This window comes from Botryllus schlosseri, chromosome 13 (genome assembly GCF_051294905.1).
Source record: "Botryllus schlosseri isolate E-star chromosome 13, Bs_hap1, whole genome shotgun sequence".
NCBI lineage: Eukaryota > Metazoa > Chordata > Ascidiacea > Stolidobranchia > Styelidae > Botryllus > Botryllus schlosseri.
The window spans coordinates 8252438-8265976 of NC_137248.1; the positions used below are offsets into that span (position 1 = coordinate 8252438).

The window sequence follows — 13539 nt, forward strand, 5'->3', positions numbered from 1 at the left end:
TGTAGTTGGATGGAGTTGGTCTTGGAGTATCTTTGTGTGGAGTTGTTACTGTGTTAAGTCTTGGATTGGATTGGAAGTATTGATGTGTTTATTGTGCCTGCCTTCGTTGTAATATATCCGTCGAATCTGCAATGTGTCTCTGGATCCAGTCGAACCTGAAGTAATATAGCCGCATTCAGTTAGATAGCGAGGACTACGACCGAACGGCTACAAAAGAACATTCGGCGCCAGTCATTTAGGCGCATATGGACAAATAAACCTATATGTATTTCGTATATATCAATCAATCATTGGGTTATAATTTTCATCTGAACAAGTTACACACAATGTACAATGCGATAAGACACAATGCGTCGCGTGGAGTCGCGTGTTACTTGGCCTAAAGCTGTATATGTCTTGGTGCGTCGTGGCGCGGTAATTGCCAACGCCGATATGCCCATTTCTATAAATCTTGCGTATTTTTCCTTGGGGGAAGAGTACCCAATAATCATAACATTTGGCAACTTGAAATCGCGCACAGCGCGAAAAATTTTTGAAAAAGTTGCATAAAGTTTCAAAAAAATACTCTATAATTTATGCTAATTCACCAAAAAATTTGGGGCCCCCTTTCGAGCTCGTCCCCCCCCTTGGGGGGTTCGGGGTGCGGCAGTTACGGCCCTGCTCCTACGCGACTGTTCGCGTGACTAAATATTTTTGTGTTTATAGTCCGCAATCATGAATAATTGATAAGAATCGCCACCGCCGCTAAATGGACATACAGTACTAAGCCTATGTGCGGCCGCGACTTCCCTGCGTTATAAATATCTGGCCCGTTTATGAAAAGATTGCACGCCGGCGGTCTACTCACCATCAAATTATTGTCACGTCACGCAAAGCAAGATAGCGTCAAAGGGGTCTGGAATAAACAGCAAATCGCTCCGATGCAGTTCTAGCTATGCGACATAATATGACGCTTTGAAAGCGATGCGTCTGAAGACTTGACTGATCGATATCAATGACAACAGTATATGCCTATATTTATTCCTGTACCGCATTCGGAATCAATCGACATAATTGTTGTAATCTTCTCTGAAGTAGAATGATACTGTTAATTATCGTACAATACAAACGAGAGAATTCTAGCTTAGGCTTGTTGGTTTGGCAGAGTGAAATAGCGTCGTCGCCAAGGGGATAAATCGGAATCAACAAAGCTCTGCGAACACCACGCTAGCCACCGTGAAATCATTCTCCTTCCGCCTTAGCAAACGGTGTTATTAAGTGTCAGGAGTCAGCATATTATATGTGTTGTCCGTTTTGCAGAGTCTGCCTATTACCAGATCTCCTGCTCATCTATCGATTAGCCCGTCGACTGTTGTCTAGAATTGAGGACTTCCAGATAGACCTACCTACATACGATCGTTCTGAGAATTGAACCGCAAAGCTGATCAATTTCGAATAGGCAATTTAGTTACGTACTCGTCCGATCTCAAACATTCTAACAATGTCTAATAATTGAATAAATTTAGGATACCATACAATCCGTCATGTATTAGGCCTCTACCGACTAGATATCGTAATAATACCGCAATAATACCGTGATATACCCTAAAATACCGCAGTACTAATGTACCGACGAGATAGCGTGATGGTGAAGCGTCTGTTTGTGGGTTCGATCCCCGACCGGGTCAGACCCCGCTTATGGATTACTCGGATAGCATGGAGGGAGGGGTGGTGCAAGACTTAGAGAGCCGATCAAGGCTATATCTGCACCTTTCTTGTCCAACAGCATGTGCACATCGCGAGTATGCATATCATGAGTCGGTGTATTTGTATATGTAGCCTATTGTATATGCCATTCGCCGCAAAAACAACAAGTACAAAAGTAATCTCCTTTTCTATACGACTACGGTTACGCACAAACATGACTGCCTCTTGTAACTACGTAACTTTGTCATGCCTCTTCAAATTTTGTTTTAGATTATTTTAATCGGTATAATTTTATCGTAGTTTATTAACCGGCCTCTATATAATGGCTGATGCAGATCGACCTTCCTCTGGAAATAAAGTTGGACCGAGTCGAAATCCAAATGCCTTTATGATTGACCAATGTAAGTGGTGTTTATTTAGGCTTCTGTAAACTGTTGTATTCATAATCGTCAACGATCATCAAGCTCAAACTACATATTTTAAACGACCTGGTGCAGATGGCGTCACAGTGATTACATAGAAAATTTGGAGGCTAAAATTTCACATTCGCAATACAAACAGCATCGTTGCTCATACGCAATCAATACATGCTGGAGAATATAGAATTTTCACCAAACTGGAAGTATGAATATTTGAATAGGTTATGCATAGGCCAATATGCGATATATAATGAGTTTATGGAAATCACACAAACCTTGAATATAGATTTTATAAGACGAATCGCGATCACCATCGATTCAAGTATTCATTATGGATTCTCAAACCTACCGCCCTCGATAGAAATATCCCCATCTGAAGCAGTATTCTAGGCTGTCAACCTACGGCCTTTGTATGTTAGTTACTTCTGGGACAGGCGCGAGTGAGATTAACCATATCCGAAAGTCTTTTCTACGTTCGTTGGGTTCAAAATGGGCTTGTTGCCTAGTAAGACTGTATGTAGGTCATCGAGTTAGAATATAATGCACGGCTACTGGCTTCGAGGTATTAGTTGCTATTTATCAAAGGATTTTCTTACTATCACGTGAATATTTTATGAAGCGATCACCGAGGCAGAGCAAGAAAATAAAGAGACTAGTCGATGTCGCGTTCGAATGAGCAGAGCAGTCACATGTCTAAGCCAGGAGTAGGATAATTGCAGAAACAAACTCGTGGCGAGGACTAAACGGCTTAGTTCAGGAGTGAACTAAGTTTGTTTTGTATTTGGTGTTATATGAGCGTGAGCGTGAGCAATTGACCAGGTCGTTGTGTGTCAGAGCAGCAGATATTTTGCATTCTTGACTAACACGCAGGCTAGAAACAGCGCTTCGGTTATTTCATGCATTTCAATTAGGGTGTGTCTTAGCGGATTGAAGTGCCCGACAGCTTTGTTCGTCAAGATTAGATGAATGCGTTCCTGCGGCAATAGCTTGTTTCGTGGTAGCTGTTATTAAAGGTAACCGATGTATCGGATATTGTTGTTCTCGTTACGAATTGCCGCCGATGGGCGTTCGAATTGCATATTCGTATTGCAAAGCGGAAAATTTGCAAACGATATACCACGTGCTGACGCTTGTTGCCAATTGTTTGTTACGTCTAATTATAGATAGTCTGGAGTGGAGTGGAGTAGAGAGTAGCGTGCAGAATAAGTTATATCTACAACGGATTTGTAAGTTATTTTTCCCAGTTTAGGAGTTTCTGAGGGAGCTATTGTGAACATGTACTTGTGATGTTTTGAAATGATTGAAATTCATGAACACATGATTAGTGGTCCATATACACAGCCTACACTACAAAAAAAAATTAGACAAATTTGGTCTCAAATTTAAGAAATGAGGATGATTTGGTCTCATTTTCAACAATTTCAGTCTCACTGATGGTCTCATTTTACCCACTCACCATAAATGCTATTTTCGACTCAGACAACCATATATATATTGATCTGAATAGTACATGTGAGTAGTAAGTGGCATGTACCTTGGTAACTATATCTAGTGAATACCTTGTAAACTTAGTACAGGATCAACTCAACACTGCAATTTCTGGTCTCTCTCATCCTTCCCCTCCTCCGCTCAGACCCCTAACACTGAAAAGGATGCCCTCAAGGCACTGCTACTATTTTCGATCAATTTCTGGCTTACTTTTGAGACATACAGTTCTTGGTAAGACTAATTGGTCTTTAAGTCTAATTGGTCTTTAAGACTTTTTTTTTGTAAAAAATCGATTTGAGACATTGAGACCAAATTTGTCTGATTTTTTTTTGTAGTGTAAGAACATGACATTCAAAACACCTCGAAACTGCGAACCGAGTGGCAGGCAAAACCGAACATAAGAACTGAACAGAAACAATAACACATAAAACCTAAAACCCGTCTCAACTCCCGGACCGTCAAGACACCTAGTTTTTACTTATTGAAATAAAATCAACGTTTTCACACAGATTTATTCAAAATACGCACCTCAATACCATAAATAACCCATCAAATCGACATTTACGTAATTTTACCAGCAATACGAACTTTTCTTTATGAACAATGAACCGAAATTCAACCAAATTTGTAATGTCAATGCGTCCAGGTCCGCAGATTTAATTGGCGAACTAACGGGGCTCGTTCACTTTCGGACCAAATTCACTATAGCCTTATGGCGAAAATGACGTTTTGGTCCTCAAGTGAACGAGCCCCGTCCCGGTCCGTATTGGGGCGCGTGTAGTCGCGTTTGTCGCGGGCGGACAGGGGTATCGGCGGTTGTTTTTGTTGTATTTCTGCGTATTCGGGTCGGATTCCGTCGCATATTTTGTTTGTGATTTTTTGCCGAGAACATATTAAAAAATTAATAAAAATGTTCGTGGTATCAGAGGATTCACTCAGATATCTACACCATCGAATGTTTACATTCGATATAGAAGCACTGTTGGAGCTCAAAAACTACCCATGCTTTCCAAATGAAAACCTGATTTTCAGTGCTGACATAAATGTATCACCGGCCCATCTGCATCCAGAGGCCTGCCCTTCTCTTTTCAAAGCCTGAATCTGATCCTTGTTGAAAAAACCTTCCTATCCTCATCCATCTGTTCCTTGTTATCCGAGCTTACATCCAAGTTCCAAAACGATCATAAATTGTGCAATTCCGCTATTAATCACATTTGGGTATCTTGTATGGTTTTCATTGTGTATTTGTATCGTCAAAATGCTACAATTAATTTCACAATGATTTCGCATTACCAGCGATTTCAACCGCGCAATTTCTTCGTCTTTCTCCCTGAATTTCTTTGCACTGTATTCCGTGGCACACAAGACCTAAACAGGTGATAAGGACGACTCTATAAACTTTTAATCATAATAATAACGCGCAATTTCTTCATCTTTCTCCTGACACCGGCCTTGTAGCTGCAAATTGTAAGATGGGTGACTTTATATCGTAGTGGGTGGTATATGCTGTTACAGTATCTATGCGGAAAGTTACTATCGGCAATATTGAATCTTACTAGCTCCATTTCCTGCATCAACACGATACAATTCGCAGAAGAAGCCTTCAGGTTGAGATTCTAAATATATCGCCATATGTAGGCCTACAATTCGGTGCAGCCCAGAAAGGAATTTTGCTGTGGTAGTCCAGGGTGATCTGAAATAAAAACGATTAGCAGACAACGAAAATACATAAATTCACCTTGGTTTCTATGTCCAATATCCCAGTTGCGAGCGTAATCCCATAAATATCACTGCCAATATGACCGAAAACTACAGCCGCACGCATAGGTTCAGGCTGATTTTGTGGTCTTTTGAGACCAAAATGGATGCCGCTGCGTAACAGTGGCGAGACGCAACAATGACCTCGCACATCTTGTCCTTCTACATTCTTTGGTTACCACAAGCCCCTTTTCACTTCTTCATCATCATCCTAGATGGCAGGGCGTAACCATACCGTATACTTTTTCGCTCTTCATTTTCGCCTTTGGTGGGATTCGGGCCCCGGCGGCAGCGCGGCGAGGCAAGCACAGTGCTCTAACCCATTAGGCCACGACGCCCTCGAGAGCGGGAGACGATACGCGGCAATTCGAATTCGCACGCTCGCGTCATCCGCTGGAGGTCTCTCGCGTGATCCCGCGGTTCCCGCCAGTGATGAGCGGATAGTGCTTTTCGAGACTCCGAATCCCTCCGACAACTTTTGTGTATTAGGAAAACTCCCTCCGACTCCGAAGAGCTCAATCCCAGACTCCGAGATACTCCGATGAATCTCGTCGAGTATCCGAAACAGTGGCAACCATGGTACTTGGTACACATGGTACAACATGGTATATTTGATAATATGGTTGGCCTCATAGTATTGTTTACTCTCCAGTCCCCAATTGCAGTGCAGATGGCTGATTTTTATGCACTTGGTAATCATTTTTGCATGTTACCCGTCATATTACAGCTTTACAAGGTGTCAACTGTCTGTGTTTTGGTTTGTAACCATAATCAATAGGGTATTTTGGTCAGAGCTATCCAAATATATCGGAGAAAAAAGTTACAATACTCCGAAATTCTCCGAAAAAATATCTGTAGTAAACTCCGACTCCGCTCCGACTGTCACGAAATCGGCAAAACTCCGCTCCGAATCCGCTCCGAATCCACTCCGACTCCGCTCCGATGCTCATCATTGGTTCCCGCCGTCCGCGAGCGGGCTCGTAGTTTGGGGCCGGGCGAACACAATGGCACGGACACTCAAAAATGAACAGAGTAACAATTTTCAAGATTCTAATCGTGTAGTGATACATGATTTCTTAGCGTACTGAAATTAGACGATCCTGTCGCTAAGAGTTAATTTATAGTTTCGAAGTCATTTCCCAATGTGTTGTTAGTTTTAAAACCTCGTTTGGTCGCGTTGCGGCATACGAAGCGGGGTGCGTCATTGTATATGAGATATCTGTGAAAGTCGTGGTCGAGCCGCGGCAACAGTGACAATGGATGCGCAATAGGACTGTTGAAAAATAACCTTTATTTCTGAATCTTGCTGGTTACGTGATTAAATCGATAAAACGACGTACACCAGATTCGAATTCATTCTAACCAATATTCGCGGATTTAGTACAGCATGAAAATTTTGAATTCCAAGCATTTTGAATTCAAAGCCGTAGAAGTGGAGCGATTTCAATTTTTCTTTGATAAATCTTTGATGATTCCGGGATTATCCTTGATCGGTGGATCATCCCAGAATTATCATAAAAAATGCGCAATTAAACGGGTACGCTCGAAAATATACCTGTCCTGTCGCAATTACATTTAATCCGATGCGAAACTGACATTTTATTCGCTGTGGCCACTCTACATGTATAATTTGTATACATTTCAACTTTCCACGCCGTTCTCATTGATAATCGAACACTCGACACGACTCGAAGCCCAATGCACATTGTCGTTTACTTATGACCCGTCGTTTCTAGAAGCTTATCGCTCTTTCAATTTAGAGTCCCAATTTCCAGCGCGGCGCTCGACGCTCAGGCTATCGCTCTCCCCCGTGGCGAGCGAGGGCCGATCAAGGGGCTTTTGCCGCGTTGTAGTACTGGTTGGCGACGTGGCAGAACCGGGCTGCGGTCATCGCCTGACAGGTCTGAACTGCCCCTCAGACGAGCGCGGGTCAGATGGGGCTGCGGGTCTTGCCAGCTCCGCGAAACGCGGCTTTAGGAAGTAGAAGTGTTAATTTTGCACAGCTCGATCGAGCCGCCCCGCCGTCGAAAACCGGTCGTTTACGCAGCCGCGACGTCTCGCGCGGATCCGGAACTTGCGCGCCGGTCAGCGCGGCGCGAACACGTTCCGCCCCGCGAACCGATTCGGATCGGTCGGCCACTTCCGGGGTCGGCGCCACGGCCCGGGTCACGACGAACACTAGGGCAGAAAGCCGTGCCCCGACCGGCGTCGGCCGTCGCCGAGAGCTTCATCGTTTCGTTCGCGTCTGCTCGTTCGGCAGTCGTTGGTTATGTTTGCAGCTATTGCTGCAAAATAAGGAAGTTCAAAGGGATTGCAGTAGTGATATATTATATATCATATGTATATTGTCAAAGTTCTGATTGATTTATGGGCTGTGGCGCTTGATTTGGAATCTATTATTCATTTATTTGAGTTGCCATATGACATACATCAGTATAGTTTCCATAAGTTGCTAGCTACGATATTTCTTATCAATACTTCTGATTTGCCTTGGTTGGAAAATAACTAGTATTTGGTCTACCAATATCGTTCGGTTGCATGACAATAGCCAAACCTTGAATGTAGCCATTACCGGTATCCTAGCATCCTGCTGTTTTTAAAATCACACAAGTCAAGGTGCTGTTGACAGCTACCCTAGTGCACACATATATATAACATAATTTATATGGAAATGGAAAGCCAAAAGTTCTCCGAAAGTGGGGCTACCTCATCCGCTCGAAATAATGCATTCAACGTGCATGAATGTAAGTGTTTTCATGTTTATCTCACTATAACTATGCGAGTTTTTGCAGAAAAGCTATTTATGCTATGCTAGAAATGGAAGAGTCACAAAAAACCACATTTTCTTCTTCCACCAGACGCCAAAATAACGCTTTCAATTACCAAGATCATTGTAAGTTTGCAAAACTGTGCCCCGATCGGGAATGCATGCAAGGTTCAGTATTCTGAAAATTGTAATTTGGGGACTAGTAATTAATTATAATTTATAGCCCATTTCTATGAACCTTGAACAATTGGAGGATTCTTCTGATAGATCATTTGAAACAAATTAAGTGAAACTACGCAAGGATAAACTATGGCAGAGATGGTCAAATTAGTCAATAGTCATTGATAATACGAATGTACTGTACAAGTATTATCCAAGTTTCAACACGATTGCAAATAGAAATATGAATTTTCATGATGCGTTTTCTACGTCAAGTGGAAGCTGAAGATCTGGAAAATACTCCAGTAGCTCGATGAAGTAGATTAGGAACAGTAGTAGAGAAGTAGTCATCATCACCGGTGACATATTTCAAAATCATAAGGGAACACATCTTAATACCCGAGAAAATTGAAAGTATGAAAGTAATTATTTAAGCTTAAAAAACTTGTGAAGTAGATGTGCAAGTAAGCAAGAAAAGAAACAGAGAGAATACCTACTGGAGCACTGCAAAAGGCATAATTACTTCATTCCTGACCTGACCAGTGACCACCACTGGACCCTGGTCTGTTGCCTAGTGACTATTGGCCAAGGCCTGCCTGTTATACCTTCCTGGCTTGTAAAATAGTGTAATTCCTATCGGTCTATTTAATTACTCATAACAGAAGTGCTTGCTGTTTTACAAATTTCACTGTCGTGTGTATCGTATTTCAATTGCGCCGTGTTATCATACCATACGTTATTCTTGACAACAGTACTTTTCCTTTACAGCCGGCGACGTTGATGATGGCTATGGCTGCTGCGGAATCGCTCTTCTGGTCCTATCGATGTTCATTATTTTAATCACATTTCCAGTTGCTATTTGCCTTTGCGTTAAGGTGACATATTTCACAAGCCAGTATTGCTGTATTTGAGACTAATGGCTGCGTATTTCTCTGCATCTCAAGGTGGTGCAAGAATATGAAAGAGCGGTTATCTTCAGATTGGGTCGGTTATCGAAAGGAGGCGCCAAGGGACCGGGTATGCATTTCACCCGCGTATCAAATAGTGTTTGTGCAATCACTGTATTCCTTCTGTAAAGGTATCTTCTTCGTGATTCCCTGCACTGACGAGTACAGAAAAGTGGATCTGCGTACACTCTCATTTGACGTGCCTCCCCAAGAGGTGAGTTTGAGCTGCTTCTCAATTTGAGTGAGCGATTCGCGTTAATGTTGGACGCTTGCAGATTCTCAGTAAGGACAGTGTCACCATCGCTGTAGATGCAGTAGTGTATTACCGGGTGCAGGACGCTACCGCAAGCATTGCTAATGTTGAGAACGCAGATGGAGCTACCAGGCTTCTTGCGCAGACGACGCTCAGAAACATGCTCGGCACAAAGAACTTGTCGGAAGTTCTCACCGACCGTGAAGAAATTAGCGCTGGAATGCAGGTTAGTAGTATGAATTCAAAATATTGTCACATAATTTCTCTGTAAAATGCTGAAATTTTTGTAATATCAAGTATGAACCGATTACACATAGTTTGATGTAAGATGAATATGGCTCATAGTATTAATTCACCAGGTGACTTTGGATGAAGCCACAGACCCCTGGGGGATCAAAGTGGAGAGAGTCGAAATGTAAGTTAATGATGATGTGAGTGGCACGGATTTTCTCTGACGTCTATGTTTTGGGCTTCAGTAAGGACGTAAGACTTCCAGTACAATTGCAAAGGGCCATGGCGGCGGAAGCAGAAGCTGCCAGGGATGCTCGAGCCAAGGTGCGTATCATTCGCTATCAATTTATGACCCTTCCATGACATTTATATCATATGTTCAATGTTTACAATAAACTAAGCCTTGGCCTTTCCAATTTTTGTAATTACCACCAAGTAAGTTGAATTACGAAAATAATTTCACGCTCATGACAATCTATCAGGAATCAATCAATCAATAAATAAGGACTAGAGATGACATACGGAAGTAATCAGATTTTGTATCATCTATCTGACTGTTTAGCATGCGGCGTATTCGCGCCATCATTGTTAATTCAATTCTACTTGTAAAATATTGAGCCGCAGCCCTCAGGGAGACGATGTGTCTGATGGTGTCCAATTTAAAAATGAAGAAACCGTGAACGTGATGCGTGCGAATTTGATACTCGTATTGCGAGTACTGGGCAGATGATACGCAGTATTGAAACATGTGTTTTTCCGTTGCGAGCGAGGCCACTTCAAGCTTCATGATTCAACCCGGATAGTGAATCGATCATGCGCCATCAAATTCCTTACTTGTATTGTTCACCGACATGTTTGCATTCAATGTAGATAACCGAGTATATCCTTTCATTGCTCACCTGGTTGCCAAGACTTCAGAAAACAACTCCTATTGTAAGGTTGATCACATGATATTTCTTGTTATCAAGTACCTACGCAATGTGTGATCCGTTGAAAATAGCCTGGTATAGTGACGCCTCATGTGAGGAGATAGGACTTTTACAGCCATGCTTAGTCATGCTCCATTCAATGTGTGTGTAGTGTGTGACTGACAACAAAGTGCACTGGCGATGTATGCTTTCTGGCTTTATCTTAAAAGCTTTACATGATGTTAGCTGATGCGATGGTAGTTTATTCTGTCAGTGAGTCATCATGAAATATCTGAACTGCTCAAAACAAAGGTGAACAACGAAATCCCCACATTTCTTTACTGTGGCGACACTGTTAAGACTCAATTCCTACATTGTTGTACATGGTTTACTCATGCGACGCTCGGATATTAATGACTGTTGGCGGAGTCTGGCCATTTTTGAATTATGCAACAGTAACTATTCAATTTTTCGTGAGGTTACCTATGATTTGACTCGCTGATACTAAGTAGACCGCGATAACTCAATGCTGAATGTTGAGAAAAGTATTACTGGGAGGAAGCTTCACGAAATTATCCCCATTGGACATAGCTATCGCGGGGTTGATGGTCGAACTGGTCGACCCGTGCTGCAAACTAATGGCTTAACTGCTGGCTAGTATTTTCGTCTGCGATTAATACTGCAACTACGCGCAACAGCGGTGTGCTCGTGCAACCAAAACATAGCGGCGTCCTGCCACGGAAAATCATTGTGATTGTGATGATAACACGTCTTGCGCCGTAATCGGAAATCCTTCTTCCGCGTAGAAGACGTCGTTTAGTTGACATGATTTCACTGGCTGTTTGATGGGCGACGGAAACACGTTGGCGGATAAACAAATATATATGCTTAATAGCGCTGCAGATGCAGCGTCACTGTGCTCGCAATGTGTGATAAAATGATTGCAGGAGAGCTCTCTACGATGTTGCGAAACGTTCGAACCAATGCTTTTGAGCTATCAACTTGAAAGCGTTCGAAATGCAATCCCCTAAAGACCTAAAACAACTGTGGTTTTGTTAATCACAAATGCTACTCGTACAGACAAGCACTTTCCGTGGCGAGCCTAAATTACTTTAAAAATAAGGGTAACCAAAATAAGGGTAAATGAATGGTTTGCTAAGTACTAAATCGAGCTTTTTGAACAAGCAATTTGGTATGATAAGTGGAAGACGAAAGTACTATGTTAAAACACCGATGCCACGGTGGGCGTATTCCACTGTGTGGTAGGCTTGACTCGGAAGGCGCGAAGATAAAAGCACGTCGGCTGCGGTCAAATATCCTAGCGACGGATTGGGCGCTAGAGGCAGAGATTGGCTTGGATTTGGATTTTTCTATAACGGTTTTGGCTGGATTGGGATCGGATTTGGGTATATGATGTTCCCGAAGTGGGCGATTTTGAGAGACAGCGATTACGTTAAATCTTTCAGTCAATTATATTCGATTTACTGTTTGGTTTCTTGCCGAGTTCAAGCGGAGAGAAGCTATAGAGAAGCGGCTTGATCCAGCCCACGAGAGGTCAAAGAGATCATATTGGGGACATTATCTTTACATTAAACCGACTGTAACTCATTTATGTTTTCTCTGAAGTTCGACGTAATGCGTTGTTGAAGTGCATCAAAAAGCTACTTCCCTTGACAATATTAAGTATGTAAAAATCGTGTTCAAGCATGAAAAAACTGTTGCAGTAGTATTATACAAACAAAACTACTTGAGCGAAGCTAGTAGATCACACGACTCGACTGCTGCGCAAAAGTAGAAGTATCTCGTTATTTATGAGCTCTAATTCTAGGGGCCGATAGAGATTACTGAGCTTGATAAGGGATCTATGAGCCAAAACGACAGAGAACCGTTGCTTTACATTTTACAATTTCTATGATACGATATGGATTTGGGATTTGAATATTCAATCATGAACAGTGTTTTGACGTTATCTTCCTCTCAGGTCATCGCCGCCGAGGGTGAGATGAACGCCTCCAGGAAGCTCAAAGAAGCCGCCGATGTGATGAGCGAGTCGCCCAACTCCATGCAGCTCCGCTACCTCCAGACCCTGACCTCCATCAGCGCGGAGAAGAACTCGACCATAATCTTCCCTCTTCCCATCGACATGTTGAGCAACCTGATGAAGAAGTAGGGCGTCGCGAAGAGACTTTCTCGTAGCACTCAACCAACTAGGCGGCGTCTTCATTTCGTAATATTCTGTTGATCATTTGTTATTTTTTCATTCTACCTGATATTGCGTTCGCTCGTGACGGCATGAAAGCGTGTATTTTGTTACCTTCGTTGTATTTTAATTCGAGATTGCACTAATAATTCTAATTGGACGTTGGAGATTCATGAAATATATACTGATCCGATTACAATGGTTGGGGTTGAGTATGGCAAAGACTTGTACATTAGCGGAACAGCAGGTCTCCTGTATATTAGTGGGGAGGAATTATTTCGTGCGCTAATGACTGAACGAAGAATTGCTCATGGCGCCAGTTCATAACATCATCGTGTACCCAGAAAGCAACACGAAAATAGTAGGCCTACGTCCAGGAAATGTTCTTTTTCGTTGGGACGAAATGAGGCGGTGTCACGAGAGCTACAAAGTTCTGTAGTGCTCGTTGGAGTCGGAGATGCGGAACACAACTAGCTGAGGTAGGTCATAATTTGTTGAAATCCTTCCGGTTCCAACTACCTGAATATGAAGCGTCTGCTGCTTTCAATACAATTGATAAACTTACACATTTGCAACCAAAAAGCATGGAGATAGAAGAGGTGAATATTAGCGACTAACCTAATTAACGGTGGGGTCACAACTCACAATGCCCGGTTGTTGTGAGTTGTGACAATATCACTACTTAATTTCCACAAGAAACGAAATATCCAATCCAAAATGTTG

General features: G+C 42.5%; 1 protein-coding gene and 1 long non-coding RNA gene across 4 annotated transcripts; one reads left to right on the forward strand and one right to left on the reverse strand.

The window, feature by feature from the left end:
• The first annotated feature begins 1935 nt into the window (after positions 1–1935).
• On the forward strand, positions 1936–13015 carry LOC145454378 (stomatin-like). Of its 3 annotated transcripts, none has more exons than XM_080332380.1 (8): positions 1936–2087; positions 9046–9152; positions 9222–9294; positions 9356–9438; positions 9500–9703; positions 9837–9892; positions 9954–10032; positions 12598–13015. In XM_080332380.1, the coding sequence occupies exons 1-8, from the start codon at positions 2009–2011 to the stop codon at positions 12784–12786; spliced, it is 870 nt and encodes a 289-aa protein (XP_080188506.1). In that variant the 5' UTR covers positions 1936–2008; the 3' UTR covers positions 12787–13015. The 3 variants fall into 3 exon arrangements, with proteins under 3 accessions (XP_080188506.1, XP_080188505.1, XP_080188504.1); XM_080332379.1 differs by lacking the exon at positions 1936–2087 and adding an exon at positions 7879–8095; XM_080332378.1 differs by lacking the exon at positions 1936–2087 and adding an exon at positions 8143–8244.
• Positions 3287–6555, reverse strand: LOC145454381 (uncharacterized). Its single transcript, XR_013920109.1, has 2 exons — positions 5332–6555; positions 3287–5051 (listed from the first exon to the last, which is right to left on the reverse strand). It is a non-coding gene; the product is annotated as an uncharacterized LOC145454381 (long non-coding RNA).
• Positions 13016–13539: the final 524 nt, after the last annotated feature.

Bases quoted from the DNA above. Each gene is read 5' to 3' on its own strand.
- LOC145454378 (XM_080332378.1), top strand. From the start codon at position 8,160: ATGCTAGAAATGGAAGAGTCACAAAAAACCACATTTTCTTCTTCCACC. The intron at 9,893-9,953 runs GTAAGTTAATGA...TTTGGGCTTCAG, and splicing joins AAAGTGGAGAGAGTCGAAAT to TAAGGACGTAAGACTTCCAG. The intron at 10,033-12,597 runs GTGCGTATCATT...TCTTCCTCTCAG, and splicing joins CCAGGGATGCTCGAGCCAAG to GTCATCGCCGCCGAGGGTGA.